This window comes from Telmatherina bonti (assembly GCF_933228915.1).
Source record: "Telmatherina bonti genome assembly, chromosome: 3".
NCBI lineage: Eukaryota > Metazoa > Chordata > Actinopteri > Atheriniformes > Telmatherinidae > Telmatherina > Telmatherina bonti.
This window is the reverse complement of record NC_136621.1, coordinates 5,186,983-5,206,787: the sequence shown is the minus strand read 5'-3', so window position 1 is coordinate 5,206,787 and position 19,805 is coordinate 5,186,983. Positions and strand designations below refer to the sequence as shown.

Below are 19,805 nucleotides of genomic sequence, written 5' to 3'. Positions count from 1 at the left end.
CCATTGTTTAAGAATTTAGGGTTTATTTTTGTCATCCTGTGACGTCAGATCAACCATGTGCATTTTCACAGTAAATAAAAATGTGCAGAGCCTTTATGTTTTACCTGCAACACATTGTGATGAAAATACTGAACATTACAGGCAGAAAAAGCCACAAATGACAGGAATTTGCAGTAAAGCTTTCTGTAAGCAGCTTAGCACAGGATGCTAAAATAACGCAGCTGAAAAGTTATTTTTATTTTCTGTTTTTTAGAGCCGGCAGGAACCCTTCTTGCTGTCTTGTCTGTGGGACTTGGTTGTGCTTTTGTTCAGTTCCAGGTTTCTGGGTTTAGTCTTGTTTTGCTTCCTCAGTTTGTCCTTTCGTTCATCACACCTGACTCTGCTTTGTTAACGTGATGTCTGTCTCAGAGGCCTGTTTCTTTCGCTCCTGCACTGCCACATCCAGCTGTCGCTTCTTTGTCTTGGGTCTTCCTCTCCTTTGGCTAGCCTCAGTCCTTTTCTGTTGCATATCTTTAGGTTGGAGCGTGTCATCTTTCACATTCACATTTTATTCACATTAAAATTAAAATCAGCTCAAAACTCATTAAAAATAAAAAGTGATTTAAAGACTTATTTGTGAGGAAGTTGAAAGATGAAGTAAATGACCAGTTTCACTTAAAGCATCTCTGAAGATAAATTGCTCTGCAAAATGGATGTATAATTTATTAGCATTATTTGTCCTGGTGTTGCAGCATCTGGAGTAACTCTAGAAGAAACCGGCGCTCCTTCGTCTCCTGCCTCCTCCTCCTCATCATTGCACTGTAATAACTGTTCATTTTGGATGTATCATCTCAAGATCACCAGTCGTGATGATCACAGGATACATTTATCAAGACAACCAGCTGGTTACAAGAAGACGTCGCCATGGAGACGTTCTGCTGCCTCCAGCATCCTCCAGCTTGACCAGTTTGGTACTGTGTCACCCTTGCAGGGCCACACAGACCTCCATGTGGTATCCAGAGGTACCAGGACCAGGATTCCCCTTCAGACCGGGTCAGACCAGATGCTGCTGCAGTGGGACCGCTTCCTCCTGATGCAGGACCTGCTTGTCCTCATGAGGCTGCAGTGTGTCAGCAGCTCCTGCACGATGAAGACATGGATGGACTGGTCTGCCCATTCCCCAGACCCGAATCCAGCCAGAACCTCTGGGACATCATGTCTGGTTCCGTCCACCTTCGCCACGTCTCACCAGACGGTCCAGGAGTGGGACCCGGACCGCCCAGGTTCCTCAGGAGATCCATGACGTTGTAGGGAAGGCATGCGGGCTTGTGGAGGCCACACACACTCTGAAGTCGTTCTGAACCGTCCTGAGGAGTTTCTACAGAAGGTGATCCCATCTTTCTGCTTCCCTCACCAGGAGGACCGGATTCAGACCTGCTCGGGTTCAGGATTCAGGTTTTCAGCTGGAACGGTTCATCCATCAGGATGTAAGATGTGTCCTGATGTTTTGGAAGGAGAGAAGCTCCCTGATCTGGATCAAATCAGCTGAGGAGTGTGTGGGAAGACCGACATTCTCCACTGGGTTTGTTGACTGGTTGCCGACAAACCAGTCGATCCACAGTAACAGAGGGGAGAAGCTTGTTTAACATAATCAGAATCAAATGGAGAAAAATGGAAAAAACAGAAGTTTATGATTTCCATTCAGTTCGAAGCTTCTAAACGTCACAAAGAAGGAGGTGAAAGTGTGGAAGTGCTAAACATGTGGCTGGTGTGGTGGTCACCAGCACGCCTCGGGCCAGATGTGGAGCAGAAACAAAAAAACTTTTCATCTTTTCTTTGTCTGTGCAGGTCTCGCTCTCACACACACATTTATCATATGTTCCTGTCCAAGTCAACAATGCGGAAATGTATAGATCTTTTTTTATAATCCTGCATTTATTAGAAGATAATTAGGACAATTTTGTTGTTGATTTGGGAACATAACACATCTTGATGTTTGTTACTGTCCTGCATCGGGATTTCTCATCAACGCTGCGACAGGTTGGAATAAATAAACAGAAACAAACACGTTTTCTGCAGCATCTCACCTCCTCCTTTAGTTTGGTTTTATATTTAATAAAATCTGCATATTTCTGGGATGCAGCATCACATTCATCTCTGTGGGTGGGAAGAGGGGGGGGGGCACATACGTTTCTGAAGCAGACTCTGACGGAAGTGCTGCAGTTTGGTCATTAGCAATGTCCAAACCTCACCTGGGACTGGGAAATGATTGGCGCTCTGATTGGTTCTGTTTATTGATCAAGCGATGAGACATTTCATCAGGATAAAACCTGCTTCCTGTAATGCTGGGATTTATTGTCGGTTGCCTAGGAAACAACAGGAAAACTAAAGGAAAATGTTTGTTTTGTCTGGATTAGGTGCAGCAAAACAGGATCACGCTCATCTTGTTTGTCTGCAGGTCTGATGGTGTGTTAACGCGGAGCAACAGGCAGGTGGCGCTGCAGGTCATTCTGCAGACACGAGCTGCTGCTGATGGAGAGTTGCTAAAGGCCATTAATCCTCACACTGTGTGTGTGTGTGTGTGTGTGTGTGTGCACGTAAGCCTAAGAGATGTGCCCGTGTTTGCTCACATGTGAGGTTTATGTGGAGTAATCAAACTAACAACCAGCTCTCCACCACTGAATGTTGATGTGATGCATCTGGAGGTCAGAGGTCAGCCACATCACACATTAATCGCTTCCTCTTGGAGCCGTTTTGTCCTCGTCTTTGCATCCCGTCCTGTCATCTTGGCTTGTCTTGTTTCAGTGAATGTTGCATCATGAGGAGGAAGAGGGTAGCTGGAACTCATCTGACTGCGAGAGGCTCAGCTGCGTTTGTTTCGGGACAGTCAGAAGTTTCTCCTCAGCACTGAAACCACAAAGCTGTTTCCTTCAGAGAAGATGATTAAGGCAAAAAACAGCTGGAATGGCTTCAAGTCTCATTGGTAAAAGACTCTTGTCAGAAGATTAGGTCTCATATTTTTCATATATTAAAAGAAAATAGTAAATAAAACAGAATAGTTCGAATAACTACGATCAAGTACATGCACACATCGTCTTATCGTCTGCATCAGGCACATTCATCGCTCTGCAGTGAAGTCTCAGTGTGCCGTCTGCGATTTGGTGGATGCGAGTGAGTGTGTGTGTTTGGGGGGGATTCTCAGCAGCTTGTTGCCATGGACACCAAAACAAGAATTTCCTGCATCCTTCATGCATCTCTCCTCGTTTTCTCTACATGCATGCAGATTGTCTTACTTATGCTGACTCGTGCACATGCTGAACACACACACACACACACAGCAATTGGAACACTTTATTCTCTGCACACATCTGCATGCACACACAAACACACATCCATCGTGCTGGCAGGGAATTCCCTGGCACTGCAAAAAAACCTGAAAAAAAAACCCAGATATCTAAATCTGCTCACATCTTAGAATTACTTAACGTGTCTGATTTGCATGTGTGAATGCCCCCGTGCATGTGCGTGTGTGTGTGTGTGCGTGTGTGTGTGTGTGTAGAATGCAGAAAAAGAGCAGCCTGATCTCCATCCACTCTCCTGTAGGAGGGGTTAATCCATCCATCCATCGAACAGGGAGATTCTTGATGGATGCCCAAATGCAGCAGAGCTTAGTCTAACACTCATCTCTGACTGCATCATCCCCTCTGCAGAGCTGCGCACACACAGCAGATGTACCACTCTCATCAACTTTCAGCACCGGTGAGCCTCCCTGTCAGTCACGGGGTGAATGAGGGGAGGGGAGGAGTGGCGGGGGGGTTGGACGAGCATCAAATGGACCAGAAGCTCTTTGGAGCAACAGATGAGCAGGAGACAGAAGCAGAGGATAACTCTCCTCCACGCGCAGCTCTTCGTTCCTCTCCTCTCTCCACCTCACACAGGACTCCCCTCCAACTAACTTCCTTCCCCTCTTCGCCCTCCACCGGCTTGTTGCTGCCTCCTTTACCAGCGATGAGGCACCGACTCGGAGGCTGAGCAGCGCTGTGCGGAGGAGAAAGCAGACAGACACGATGCAGGCACTGCTCCCGTCCTCTTGCCACCTGACGAGCAGGTTTGACAATGGTAGGTGTGTGTGTGGACCTGTGGAGTTGTGGGGTCCAAGTGCCTCTCCTCCCAGAGACCTGCTGCTGCTGCTGCTGCTGCTGCTGATGATGATGTGAAGATGGAGAGTTCCTGAACCTCTGGCATCATGCGAAGCTCTTTTCCATTCATAGGAATCTTAAACCCTCTTTGTCTCCAGAGTGAATCAGGATGAGTCCAGTCTGGCTTCTTCTTCTGCTTGCACCCCTCCTGAGAGCGCAGACAACCTCAGACTCACCGCCGCTTACGGTGGAGCCAGCCAATGGCACTGATCTGGTGGTGAACAAGACTTCTGATCTTTTCACCAACACCTCTGGTCCCGCGGAGCCGTCTGCGTTTGCAGGGACGCCTTCAGAAGCTCCCACCGAGCAGGAGGACAACTGGTCCCCAGCAGAGACCTTTTTGTACACTGGAGACCCATCTACTCTGCAAACGGCCCGCTGTTCACGGGCGTACAGCACCGCTGGGCAGGACGGCCCACTGCCCACAAACTTCTATGTCCCCCTCCAGCCAGCTCTGGGTGCGCTGGCCAACACGGCCAACTTCCTCAACATGATCTTCCAGGCCAGCGACCTGCGGGAAAGCACGGTGGAGGAAGACATGGAGTGGTACCACGCCCTGGTCCGGGCGCTGCTGGAGGCTGATGTGCTCATTCAGCGGGCCCTGCTGACGTTCGATGCTGACCCAACTGCACAGGTGCCACAACTGGTGCTGCGTGCCACCCGCAACCCAGCTGCCAAGGTGCAGACCATCATCCTGCAGGACTTGTCCAAGGCTTGGGAGAGCCTTCACCCTGCACCGCCAGCCCCCGACGACGGCTGGTTCAGCAGGCTGAAATTCGCAGAGTCCAGCCAGGTGACGGCAGCTCTGTCCAAACGGCTGCTCCTCAATGACCTCAACACTTTAGACACGCCCAAGTGGGGACAGGGCGACAGCTATGTGACCAATCGCAGTGGGGTACGCTGGGCCAGCGCCCCCTTTCTGGACTGTAAAGATGGACGCTTTGTACCCGGCTGGGTGCTCACACTGTCCACTTCCTTCTATGGCCTGAAGCCTGACCTCACACCTGAGTTCAGGTAAGTCTCGTGTTGATGATGTCAGAAACGCTTTGGTGAGGAAAGACTTAAGTCAGAGACATCAGGTGATTTAAGGTTGTCTGACATTTCTAAGACTCGGCCAGAAGCGCCGCATATTCTTATTCTAACATCAGTTTCATGTTTCTTCATCACATTTCTGGCCTTTCTCACAGGTAAACTTTGATCATTCAGCTGAAAATGACTTTCTGGTCTCTGACCAGCAGAATCACCAGAATAACAAACATTACGAGATTTTTGTCATTTAGCTTTGAGGAACTTTTGTTTCTGAATGCTGACACAAGCCTGCGACCCCTCCTCAACCCTCCCACTATGTGTCTCTCACACTAGAGGTGTGATACGTGTGGATGTCAACATTCAGGACGTCGATTTGGACCAGTGTGCAACAGGAGACAGCTGGTTTGCAGATACTCACCAGTGCAATCGCACCACCATGGAGGTAAACAAGGAGAAAACCAGGCAGAGAAAATAACTGCAAGAATTTTCTCTGTTTCTGAAAACAGAATTTTAAGGAAAATCTGGGAACTTTCTCTTTTTTTTATAATAGTCTTTAAAAAATATCTTTAACATAACACTTAGCATGAAGGTGTAGGCCGACAACATAAAGACCAGATCAGGACATCCAGAGTCACCTCATCACAACACTGCAGGGATCTGTTTCAGCAATGAGCATTTCATTCAGTCACATCCTGAAGCATGGAGATGGTGCACCTTGCCAGTTCAAATATTTCATCTTTGTAGCTTTAACAATGGTTGTTAATCCCTTTAACTCTTCCTAGTTTGATGCGTACAGCCTAGGTGACCTATTGCATGACTCTACGGTAAAAGCTTTGCTCAAAAAGCCGCTGTACACCTCTTGCGCTACGATAATCCTGGTATTTTCACACAGTTAATGCAGATGTGCTCTCTACATGTGGAATTGGTGGGTCCACTTTTACAAGAATCAACTAATGTAGCTGTTTTTCTATCAAGGTTAAAGTTCTAAGAACCTGAATTAATTCATTAACCAAGACTCAAGAAAGCTAACTTGGACAAATCCGATCTGAAGAACTTCAGGCTGATTTACAAACTGCCCTTCCTTGCTAAAATGTTGGAAAAGGTGCCAGCAAAGCAACTGACTTCATTTTTAGAGTCACACAACATGTATGACACCTTTTAGTCAGGGTTTCATAAATATCACTCGACAGAAACCGCATTACTGAAAGTGTCCAGTGACATCATGATGTCTGCTGATTCAGGAAGATGTACAGTATTGGTTCTGCTGGATCTGTCTTCGGCCTTTGACGAGGTCGACCACCACATCTTACTTGAAAGGCTGCAGAACCTGATTGGGATGTCTGGCACAGTTTTGCAGTGGTTTATCTCATTCCTAGTGGGTAGAAGCTTTAGTGTTTCTGCCAACCACATATTCTCCAAGCCTGGTAGATTGTTGAGTTGGGTGCCTCAGGGCTCCGTGTTGGGACCACTTCTATTTGCTGATGACCTCCAACTGTACTGTTCATTTAAAGCTTCTGAAACTCACAAACTGACCTCTTTAGTTACCTGTCTTTCTAAAGTAAAACAATGGTTAAGCGATAACAGTCTTCAACTTAACTCCGATAAGACCGAGACACTTATTATTGCTCCATTCAGTGAAATCCCCAACATAAAGCAACATCTTGGCAACCTGAGCTTTTCAGCCAAGTCTAAGCTGAGAAACCTAGGGGTAATATTCGATGAATCCATGTCATTAGAGCATCATTCAAGACAGTTGGTTAAAAATAGCTTTTTTCAACTATGTAATATTGCAAAGCTGAGACCAACAAGGTCTAAGCGAGAGCTCAAAATGATTATATATGCATTTGTGTCCTCACAATTAGACTATTGCAACAGCTTATTTACATGCCTAAACACGAAGGCACTGGCTCGTCTTCAGACAGTGCAAAACTCAGCAGCGAGGCTTCTGACTAGAACCAGCAGGAGAACCCACATCACACCCATGTTAAAGTCTCTTCACTGGCTTCCTGTTGAATATCGTATTCATTTTAAAATCCTTGTACTTATTTTCCGAGCCCTATGTGGACAGGGCCCTAGTTGCACTGAGGACTGAGTTAAGCCCTACAGTCCGGCTCGAAGTCTAAGGTCGACCGGGAAACACCTGTTGATTGTTCCACAAACCCGTTTTAAAACCCGGGGAGACTGTTCTTTTAAAGCTGTCCCTCCCCGTCTCTGGAATGAGATTCCCCAGGATCTGCGCTCTCTGGATTCAGTAGATGCTTTTAAAAACCTCTTAAAAACATATACAGTATGTTCAGGCATTTTAGCTCCAAAAAGACTCGATGACACTGCTGTGTATTTATACTGTTTTTGTTTCATTTTCTTTTTTCCCACACGTTGCAGGTTTTTTATGTTTTATTGTTGTGAAGCACTTTGTGACCTTGTGTCTGTGAAAAGTGCTATATACATAAAGTTTATCTATCTTATCTATCATTAGTTACAGGGTCAACTTCAGCTTCTAAACAATAATAAACATTCACAGGTTAAAGGTGGTTAAAGGTCACATGGCTGTCACTGAGCTCCAGCTTCCTCCCACCGCCCAAAGACATGTTATGTTAACTGGTTACTCCAGCCTGGCCCTGGGAGTGAGTGTCAGGCCTTGTCCACACGTAGCAGGTGTCTCACAAAACCAAGATACTTTTCTCTGATCTGGTTTGTCGTCCACACCAAATCACAGAGTTATGCATCAAAAACGATGGTTTTAAAAACCTCCGACCAAAGTGAAGATGTGTGAATACTCCGTTTGCACGTCTGCATGTGGACGTATATAACCAGGGTTTTAGGTTTTTAAACGTCACCGTCAGCGACAGAAAATGCCATGACGTCACATATGCGACCTTTGTTGATGGAACCGAGGGTCTTTTAGACTTTTATAATGTATAAAACAAGAAGAAGAAGTTCGGTGGAACTGGCACAGCCGCCGTCTTTTGTTATTAGTCAGCAGCGTCAAACTTTCATCTACAACCATCAACTGTATTCAACACAGCAAAAACTTCCTGTCTGGCCTTTTCAAAATAAAACCGTTGGCACGCCGCTTACTGAACACATGAACTCTTTTGCATTTACAGCAGCATGGACGTCCTCAGAACTGTGATGGCGTTATCTGTTGTCCAGGTGCCTGTGTGTTTGTTTGTTTTTACAAGCTCAGAAACCGCTCCACATAGACAACCAACGGCAAAGACGACATTAAGGACAGTTATTTTCCACCACCTAACCAGTTCGTTGGAGGCATGTTTCCTGTTTTGTGGAAGTGGTGAGACAGAAAGTTATTCTGATTGGATAGGATTAGGGGCGCTACCGCCGCCTAAAGGTTTGACATGCTGATGAATGTGCTTGACACGTTATGTGGATCGGTGTGGATGGATTTGTTTTTGGAAAATCAGGTTGTGTGGACTCTTTTTTTGGGAAGATATTCGGTTTTACAAAAACTGGGATTGGTCTGGACATGGTCTGAGTGTGAATGTTTGTCTCTCTGTGATGGACTGGTGACCTGTTCAGGTGTTCATGCCTCTCGCCCAGTGATAGACTCCAGCTCCCCAGGACCCTGAACTGGACTGAGCAGAAAATGGATGACTGTCACTGATTCATTGAGAGGGTCTTGGCTGCAGCTGGGAGAATAAGGCGGGGCTAGATATTGGGCGTGGTTGGATGTCCAACCCCGCCCCCTCGACATTTTTATTGGATTAACCCTGAAGCTTGTTCCATCCTCCACGAGAAGCAAGAACTGAGTTCTTGTTCTTAAGGCTGCAAGAACAAGAAAAAAATTCTTTTTCATCAGGTCCATACATCCTCCAGGAGAAGCAGGTCTGCAGCGGGGAGGGATCACTGCCAGGGGAGATGTCTGCTTTATGTGCCATGAACCCGGTTGTTACCTCCACCAAGGAGGTTCTGTTTTTCCCTCCATCTTTGTGTCAAGATAACTCCAAAGGTTACGGACGGATTATTACAAAAATTTCAAGAGTTGTTGCAAATGTAAAAATGAAGAACTGATTAAATTCTGGTGGTGATCAGGATCACAGTTTGGATCCAGGAATGTTTTAAAAGGATTCTTTAACATTGTGCTTGGTGGAGGTTTCTGCTCTCCGAGTTTCTAGTTTCTTATTTAACGAGCAACTTCGTCCCCGGCAGGGCGGGTCGTGCACGCGGCAGGGTCCGAGTGTTTTAATGCCACATGGAAAAATGTTGGTACTTTCTCACCACCTCCATCAGCTGTTTTATCAAAACAATCCGTTTTACCTGCAACAGCAAAAATGCAGAAGCAGCAGCTCCGCTTCCTGCTTTCTCCATGTTAACCACGCCCACCTCAAATGTCTGACCAGTCACACAATACTTCTCGCAGCCCCACAAGAAAAAAGTTCTGTAGCCCGATGTGTCGAGAACTGTCTTCAAACGCGTCTGCGAGAACAAAATGACGTCATTTTCTTCTCGGAGCTGCGAGAACAAGAAAGAAGTTCTCGTGGAGGATGGAACAAGCTTAACTCACCTGCCCATAACCACGCCCATTTGGCATCAAATCCCGCCCATATGACATCCAACCACGCCCGTTGGACGTCCAATTCAGCCTTGCCCTATTCTCCAGGCTGCAGCCGGGGGTTAATAGACTCATCTGAGCAAGTCATTTGTTTTTTCTGTCATTGTAACCGGTGATGTTTTTGCCTTACAGTTGTGGTCACATGATATAATGAATACCTCCTGGAGGAGAGTCAAAGTTGCAGTGCAGCATCTGGGAACCACCCCTCTGTTCAGAGATGCTTTTTCCGGTTAAACAGATGGCTTCCTCTCTCCTCTAGCAAAGCGCCTGTCTTCTCGGTCCTGAAAGGTGGACATTACTGTCCTGGAGCGTCCCTTGTCCCTAAGATGCTGGTGGATCCCAGCTGCAAATAAACGGCTGTCCTTCGTCCCTTCTCAACTCTGTGGTCCAAGGCAGAAATCCTCAATCCTAGTCCTCCAGGCCAGTGTCCAGCACGGTTCCCTGCTGCAACACGCCTGACCCAAACGAAGGAGAATGTCCATTTTCAGTAATGTGGGTTCCCTGAACAACAATTGTTGGTTCAGTTCACGTCTGTCAGCAGTTACCTGCACATTGTGAAACTGCCTCCAACCCTCACCCATAAACAATGGCCATACTCTAGGGGCGTATCAATACCTTGATCTACACTGATACACTGATCATGTTGTCAGTGAGCCAATGCCATTGATCCAAAAGGCAAACATCGTCCCAAAAAACGACACAATCACCATTTTATCAAATGTGTTTTATTTTGGAAAGGGCTGCATTTTGAGCTCTGCCAGTTGTTTTCCATTAATTACTTGTCTTTGTTATAAGAACAGATCGTTTTTTATTCATATAAATTTTTGATTGATTCATTTGAAACCCTGAGTAATAAAACATTGAATGATATTCTAGCTGCTTTTTGTAACTTTGTTATGAAGTAATTTATTAGTTGGGATGTTAGTTGGATAATTTGGAGGATCCTAAATTGAAATGAAATTGAATCTTGGCTGATTTTGAGATATCAGCAAGTATCAAATCACTATCCATTAAATCGATATAATATCGTATTGTGAGTAAACCGGGATTTACACCCGCCTGTACTACTCACACACACATGAATTATAAGTCAGGTTGTTCTGCTCTGCAGGTGAAAACAAAGGCAACTTGTGTTGCAGATGTAAACCTGGTGACCATGATGAGGCAGCATCATGGGCTTGTTGTGCTGGGTTAGCATTCTCATCACCAAAGCCCACGTTTACGCCAATCCTGTTACACATAGACAAAGGTTTTTCTGCCTAGAACATCTAAAACATTGCCTTTTCTGATCTGCTGGTGTTGTTTTTCTGTTTCGCTGGATAGTAAGACGTGCTTCCAACTTCCAGTGCATCTGGATCTGGTATAACCAGCTTCAGGCATTCTAACAGACATGCTTTGAAGGGTGTCCCTATTTCAGTATTTTCTCCCATTGAGGAGACGGAGAACACTCAGAGTTTTCATTTCTCTGAGCATGGAAGGAAAGAAAACCCAAAATAAATCAGATATTCAGATTTACATGCACAAAGACACCGGAGTATTGGGAAGAAATGTACATATGTGCATCGGTTTACCTGAGATTTTTCTGTTTCTGTCAACACTTGAGTTATCTAATAGCTCCAGAAGTCAGATGATGACCAGATCTTTGGTGTGCATGTGAACTGATTCACTGAGGAGGAAGTTAAATGCCAAACGGTTGAGATAATGGTTAAAAATTCAGTATTACACTACCAGATGTACGGCAACCGTAGAGCGGGATGTTAAAGGGTTCATTCTCTTCACTGAGCCAACAAAAGTAACTCCTTATTGCTAACTATGAGAATCAATTGGAGTGCATGTAAAAAAAAGTGCTTAAGATCAAAACAAATACTCTTTAATGCAGGGGTGCCCAAGTTGGGTCCTCGAGATCATCCCTTCACCAACACACCTGAGTTCTGTCTTCTGCATGTCGCCCAGCTCTGCACAGACCCGGTAACGAGCCATTGGATTCAGGTGTGCTGGTCAAGGGTTGCATGTACCAGGATGGTACATGCAGGATGGTAGATCTCGAGGGCCGAACTTGGGCTCCCCTGCTTTAGAGTGTGATGTCCTCACATCTGCAGCGTGGTTGAAGCTGTTAGCTGCTGTCTACGAGCTGAAGACGGACTCCGTGTCTGAGAAAAGTGAGATGTCGCTGATAGATCATTACAGCCCAGCATGCTTTAGACTGACCCATGGTCTCTGCCCCCAACAGGCTCCCACCAAGAGCACAGAGGTCCACAAGGTTTCACTGTTAAAATTAAGGCTGCGTCTATAAAAAACGAAGGTGTTTCATCAAGTTTGTTTTCTCATTTGGACGTTTTGTTCACAAGGAGCAGCCATTTTGTAAGCTAGAAAACACTTTAAAAAAAAAAAAAAGGACACAAATGGGGGGTCATCAAAATCTGCAACACAACGATATTTTTAAACACATCTCCTTCTTATCGGGCCTCACCGTGTGCATCCGGTTCTGGTGCATCCGGTTCTGGTCCATGTAATGTGTCTCAGGGACCTGCTGAAGCTGCAGTACTGGAGCAGTTCATGACTTTCATGACAATAATAATAATAATAATAATAATAATAATAATAATAACTGTCGCAGGGTTTTATCAAAGGGCAGGACTCGGAACCATCATTTGTGGCAGGAAGTTATCTAATGACAACGTAACGTTGTTTCGGCATGGAGCAGCAGGTTTGGGGGTCCACAGTGTTTTAGGTACAGTAAAAGCGGTCCTTAAAGAGGTTGGGAGCAACTGCTGCCTCTTTCTGACAGAACACGACCTTTCTGACCAGATTTCTTCCCAGTGGCAGTGTGTTAACTCGTCATTATCAAATGGCCGTGCTGTAGACCGGCGGTCTGTCTGAGGGAAGCTGCAGGAAGGCTTTAAATACGTCAAATAATTCAGACTTCATGTAAAACAGCAACACATTTTCCTGTGAATGATCAGACTTCAGGTCGGGACACAAGTTTGCAGCCAACTGTTTGCAGGCTTTAAGCTCCGCCTGTCTGGACTCATTGTTTCATTTTGGCCTTTTGTCTCTTTTGCTCATCCTTTCATCCATTCACACTTCCACTCGTCTGCCCATCCATCCATCCATCCAGCTTGTGTTTCCAGCCGGCCTGTCGTCCACAGCCAATCCTCTCCCTCTCATCTCAGCTCTATTTAAAGGCGGCTGCACTTGGTGGCTGGCTGCAGGATGATCTGATGGATTAGGACCATAATCCAGCACTATGACATACTTTTTCCTTTATTCACCACAGGGGGGGGGGGGGGGGGGGGGGGGCACTCCACGTTTTGTCCCATCCTGACTTCCTTCTCTGTTAACGTCTCTAGTTTCTTCTTCTTGGTCTTTTTACATCTTCAGTCTGACTTGAGAATAATTTCCCTCTTCATTTCTAATGGACATTCTCCGTCTCTCCGTTCATACAGCTTCCTGTCATGTCCTTCCATCCTCCTCTTCATCATTCTTTCTTTTTCTTTTTTTAAATAACACAATATAGATTTACTTTGTCTTTTTTCATACTTTATCTTCATCGCACTTCTTTCTCTTCTTCTTGCCACTCAGTCAGAAAGCTGGGATTTCTTCAGTCTCCATTCTGACATAAAGCCAGTGGACATCCACCCTACAGGCAGTTTTACAGCCTTATTAATATGTAATGTGTCTTTTTTTACTTCCTCATCTCTCTTTATGTGTGTGTCTGTGTGTGTACATGAACATATAATATTAGACAGAAAGTGTCATGAAAAGTTGTTTCTACACGTTAAACAGGCAAAATATCATCATGTTATTTATTAATATCCTGTTTTTCATGTTACAAGCTTGAAATAGAAACACTTTCCAGAGAAATCCTGTTAACACATCGGAAATATGTTTACTTGATAATTTACTCACTTTTTGGGTGTAAACTGTGATTAACTGCACAGAGAACTCAGCTAATATAATATAATATAACATAATATGATATAATATGATATATAATATATGATATATGAGGCTTGTAGGCTTGTATTGACTGCTACAAACAGAAACACCAGAGTTTTTTCATGTGTGAACCTACACAGTTTCAACATGAGTGAATTTGTTGCATTCAGCTGAGACGAGCGGAGAATTAAGCTGGCTGCTGGATTTAATCCATCTCACATCAAAGTTCACTGTGTGCCATCACGTCTTTGAGTGTCTGATAAGGAGGTTGTGAGTTTGGATACACACATGCGAGCTGCTGTGTGTGTGTGTGCGTGTGTGTTTGTGTTTGTGTGTGCTGGGGAACAGGATTTCTCTAGAAAATGATAATGCTCTCAATGGAGGCATTATGTGTCCATTTAGCTTTTAGCTTAGATTAACACAGAGCATCTAAGTGCGCGAGTGTGAGTGTGTGTTTGTCTCTGTGTCCTGACTGGCTAAATTGAAGCTGTCATCAGAGGGAAAGAGAACGATGGTGAATAATGTGACCCTGTTTTCAACCTTTATTCATCCAGGTGCTTTTAGCCTCACAGCTGCTTTCTCCTCCCCATCCAGACACACATTTACCGTTGAACTCGCTTTATTTGGTCCTTATTTACATCTGTGTTGTGCTTTGCGTTCATTTATAAACAATCCAGCTTTCTGTTTCTGTTTCATGTGACCTGCTGGATGCATGTTGAATCCAACATGTGCATAATGTGTTGCAGAGCAGCACACAGTAAAATCACTGATGGCCTAAATTGATATCTACTTAAAAAAAAAACAAATACTTGCTTTCAACAAAACTTTGTATTGTTTTACCTGCTGACACACAAACAAACCACCATCCTTTAAGACGGGGATGTCCAGCTCCAGTCCTGCAGGTTTTAGATGTTTCCCTGCTCTTCAGCAAAGATCTGCATTGTCTGGGACACTTTTGTTTAGTTTTTATCATTATTTTCAACAACAACTCAAAAGCAGTGTCTCATTTCACTAAATTATGATTTAGTCAATGTTCATTTATTGTAACGTTGTTTAGTTTCTACTTGTTTGAGTGACTACTTGTGACTGGTTCCGATACACCTGAGCATGACTGCATGTAAATAAGCAGATTATGAAAGATGATGAGGAAGAACACACTGGCAACTGGAAAAATCTCAATGACTTCAAATTCATCTAAGGAGTTGACAAAGTCTTCAGTTAAACATGAGCACAACTACGCTGTCTTCATTAATTACTACAGAAAAATAATGTATGAATGTTTTCATGATGGTACACATCTGATGTGAAATGTTTTTCAGTGTGTACCAGTTCCAGGTCGCGGCTTTCGTCTGGGCCAGTACTGCTGCCGCTGCAAGGAGGGATTCTACAACCCAGAGATTGACCCCGAGGACTCAGGTGAGTCAGCCTGCATCACTGCATCTCACTGCACGTTATCCCGGGAAAATCACATTCACAGATGTTTTCTCCACTTTAAATAGCTAATTGATTCAATTAGAATTCATTTTAATCATTTTTTAAAGTTTTATATTGACTTCAGAATAAATAAAATCCCAAAGGGTACTAAAAACCAACCCTGGTTTGATCACTGCTCCCTCTGTGATAAGAGATAAAGATAAATAAGAGAAGTTATATCGCTTAGAAAAGCACCGGTCATGTATTCATCCACTGTAGGATATAGATCCCAAATAAACACTTTAAAGGTTCAGTTTGTTCTGTTCTACAGTCAGCAGATGCTTTTCTCCAAAGCGACTTACACCTGAGAGTGAGAACAACACATGCAAGAAACCAAACAGTAGAGGACGTCAACAATAAGTGCTGGTCAGACTGGTGCGAGTCCAGCTGGAGGCAGTGCAACTTCTTTTATTCTGGATTTTTGCTTGTGTGTAAACGCTCCTTCAACGGCTGAGTCTTCAGCCTGCTAACAGCAGATCAGGACTCTGCTGATTGGACAGTTTGGCTGGTCGTTCCACCACCACGGAATGAGGAAAGAGTCTGGCGAGTGGTAACGCTGGGCGTCTTTCACTGGTGGAGCCTAACTGTGGAGGAGGAGTGTAGCTCTGGATGAAGCAGTGAAGATGGACAGGAGACGTTTGACCTGTAGCAGTGACTTGTTTTGTAAACCAGAAGCAGAGCTTCGAATTTGATGCTCTTGTAATGAATTACTGTGAGTTCAGCCACACATCAAGGAGTTGTGAACAAAAAGCAGTTTGAGGATGAGGAATGAGAGATGAGACTGAGGAGCAGAGGATTCATCCAGGTGAATGAGCAGCTGTGTGTCATGATTTGGGTTTTTCTGTGCTTTGTTTTTAGGCTTCCTGTTTTATTTTGTAGTTTTTCCTGTCTTGGTTCTTGGTTAGCTTCTTAGATTTCCTGTTCATTGATTTGGTTCACCTGGGTTCATTTAGTTCATTTGTTTCACCTGTTTCTCGTTCGGTTTTTCCTGTGTATTTATACCACTCATGTTCACTCATTGTTTGCTGGATCATTTTGTACCTCAGTTTAGTTTGTCTGTTCTGAGTTCCCTGGGTTCCTCTGAGGAAAATAAATCGTTCTGAGTTCTGCATACCGGCCTCCCTCATCTCTGCAATTGGGTCCACACCATTCCCCACCGCTTTCGTGACACTGAGAGTCCAGGCTCCGGAGACAGGGTCAGGATGGAGGCAAGAGGTCAAGATTATGATGAAGTACTTATCCAGGACGATGGGCGATGCCGGGGATCCAGCGACAAGGCATGGGTCTGTGACTAGAAAATCCGAGAGGCTAGAGGTGTCTGTCGTGGGCCAGGCAAGGTGGGTGATCCTGAGACGCCATAGGTCGGCAACTGGAGACAATCCATAGACCGCTGGACAACAACTACACATGAATCTGCTGATAATCAGGCAGAGGGGAAGAGACTGGAGAGTGTTTAAGTCTGCTGTGAGACATGACAACATGGGCAGAAGACCAGGTGAACTGAATGAGACTGATGAGCACAGCAGAGGCAGTTATGAAGCCCCAGATGGACGGACTTCCAACCGATGAGTGCCGACTGGTCAGGGAAGGAAAACAGGACGGCTCTGCAGCTGGAAACCAGTGCAGTGTGATTAGCAGCGGAGTGGCATGAGCTCTACTGGCCTGGTTGAAGACCAGACGTACTGCTGCGTTCTGCACATAGACTGTATATAAAGAGATGGACGGAGCCTCCATGACGTCACCCATAGGTTTCTGAAGAGCTGAATTGAAGCTCGGTCGCCATCTTGGCAGGGGCATGCCAAAATACAAATATAGGCAAAGAGGCGGAGCTGAGACGGGCGTCGTTAGCGTCATGGTGGATGATTGATATCGAGCAAACTCCGAGCTTTCTGTATCTAAGAGCTAACCGAGCTAACCCGGAGATCACAGGAGCTAACCAGCTAACGGAGGTTAGCGGGCTAAAGCTAAGTCACTCTGCGGTGTTTCTACGTTCTTCTGACTTGAAGCCGGAGATCTGTACCTGTCAATCAAAAGGACACGCCCATAAATGTGCTGAACTTCGAGATTAAATTACTTTTAAACGGGCGAGTTAGAAAAAAATTCACTCCCCCCCACTCCCCCAAAAGTTGGTCTTTTTAACATGGGAGTCTATGGGGATTTGCTCTGTTTTGCAGCCCCTAGTGGATGAAGGGGGAACTTCAGTTTTATGCACTTCCGCATAGGCTTCACTTTTAACCACCGGAGGTTGCTGCTTAGTTCTGCATCATCTGCAGAGGATTAACCGAGCATGAAGGAACTGTGTGTAAGATTTACTGCCATCTGGTAGTAAAGATGGACATAGCAGGCAGTTGTGCGTGTACGGTGGCTGCCGGTGGCCAAAAATTCTTCCAGACATAAAGATGTTTTCATGTGTGAGAGGATCCAATGGCTTCAGGTGCAGCCGTGACGACATGTATAACTACTAGTGTATTGTCTTCTTCTATGCTCCTTTTTAGGCGCTACTTAAAGATGAATTACGTAAATTTCTGAGCTTAAACCTCGACGTCCCGGACACGCTCGATGACACAGTGACATCTATCATGAGTGTTTCTGGCGCCACTGCTGAACAGCGGCGACCCGACGCTGAGAAACCGACACAACTGTTACATCCGGGCCGCGACGTGACGTCACAGAGTTTCGCTTCATGCTAGAAAACAAATACAAACACACCAGCTGTCCTGAACACGCCACGTCGCTGATTCAGCAAAGAAACGCAGGAAGATTTAAAGAGAGAAAGAGACAAAACAAGAGTCATGGTGAGATGGTCTTCTGCTGGCTGGGGAGAGCTGACAGGTCAGGTAAGATGCAGGATGGATGATGGATTAGCCTTCCATAGAGGGCGCGTGGCGTTCGTGGCGTGTTCGGTTTCCATGGCAACAGAATTGCCTGGTTTCAGTGACGTCCCGGGGAGGGACTCAGCGATTGGTCATCTTCTCCAGGTTGTGCACGTTCACAAGAAGAAAGTCACGCCCACCTTCACTGCTCAGTGTAACAACTCCTAGCAGTTGACCAATCAGACGCAGCCTGCAGGACAGAGGGCGGAGCTTCCGCTGTTGGCGTGTTTCGGCAGAGGCTGATCTGAGAAGCTCAATACAACATGAATGAAGGGTTCGTATTAAAAATGATTATTTCTTGCCCTTCTGGACTTGCATATTTAAATAAATTAGACTGAAATTTGCATCATGGAGACACTTTAAAGCTTGTTTGTCCATTCAGAGACACCGTAACAAAAGTGATGACACAGCTGCCGCTAAGGTGGATCCACAGCAAGCAGATATAAATGGTTCATTCTAAGACAATGAAAAAAGTAAAGTAAAAAGATACCAATAGAAACCCAATTTAAAAATTTTTCCACGCTGCACCATTAAACTTCTCTGCGCGACGCAGAGTGAGAGTCTCTGTGTTCAAAGATCAGTTTAAAGCTGGGAAATTATTCCCATTAAGAGAACATGGAAAGGACTGCTGCGTTGGTTTGAGTTCGTTACTGGATTTACTGGCATTAACAGGAATATAGACTAAATGTTTGTCTGCAACATGTAATATCTACGTCAGATTACACCAAACGGGCTTCAGAACCGACAATGAGCTGCTGTGAATGACCTCAAACACCTGCAGTGAAGCGAAGATAGAAAAACATCTTCATTACATTATTAATGAACTTGGTTTAATATTAAATGATTATTATTATTTACTTTTCCATCTTTCTAGTGTCATGTTTTATCTCATTTTACTTTATTTAGTCTTGTTTTATTTATTTATCTACTTTATTATGTTTTTATTTGTTTTTCAGCTTAACATCTCTTATTTAAATTCTCAGTGTGAGGGTGAGTGTGTTTACACCTGTCAGGAACCAAGCAGTAAAGCAATCAGGACACAAAACTGACCTTCTATTGACCCAAAATGAATACAGAAATCTAAAGAAAGGGGTAAATTAGTCGACCTTTAAAGGAGGTCAAATAAATATAACAATTCTTAAAAGTGTAGCTTAAATTTAAGAAACTTAAATAAGGAAAATGAACAAAGACACATGAGGGTAATTTAGTGCTTTGGCCAAACCAAGTAACACACAGAGGGGAAGACAAAATGGCTACCAATGACGAGACATTAACGCCAAACTCCGCCCTTTGTCACGCCTTTCGTCCACCAGGGAAGTAAGCATCATGGGGCGTAGACTAAATGTGTGTGTGTACTCTATGTCTGTGTGTGTTTGTGTTGTGTATGTGTGACTGGTGGGTTGGTGGTCCGGAGGACATGTTGGTTAAGATGTTATGTGTTCGTTATGTTTTGGATATTTAACGCTGCGTGTTGCGTTTGTTTTGTGTGAAAAAGAGCTTCATAAATAATGATTGATGTGTCAGTCGGCTGGTTGAACAGAGAGGGTGGAGCCTATCGCAGGAGAACGTCGTGCAATTCACACTCCCTGTTTGGGTCTTTTCAGAACCGCCAGTCAACCTGACATCCAGCCTTAGAACTTTGAACTTAATCATACAAAGTCCTCAACTTACACATCTCTGTGACATGATGAAGGACCAAATGCTGAAGGACCAATGAAACCTGACGTGTTGTTTAGTCTTTGT

The 19,805-nt window shown here is 44.8% G+C and overlaps 1 protein-coding gene across 1 annotated transcript in view; it reads left to right on the top strand.

Annotated features, from left to right (window-relative positions):
- Positions 1-4,287: 4,287 nt before the first annotated feature.
- The window catches only part of gpr179 (G protein-coupled receptor 179), a gene marked incomplete at both ends in the record, with an annotated part of 33,436 nt that continues 17,918 nt past the window's right edge, over positions 4,288-19,805 (top strand). The window contains 3 exons of the mRNA XM_079265044.1: positions 4,288-5,192; positions 5,541-5,649; positions 15,036-15,132. Coding sequence (XP_079121170.1) covers positions 4,288-5,192; positions 5,541-5,649; positions 15,036-15,132 — 1,111 coding nt within the window. The remainder of the gene's footprint in view (positions 5,193-5,540; positions 5,650-15,035; positions 15,133-19,805) is intronic.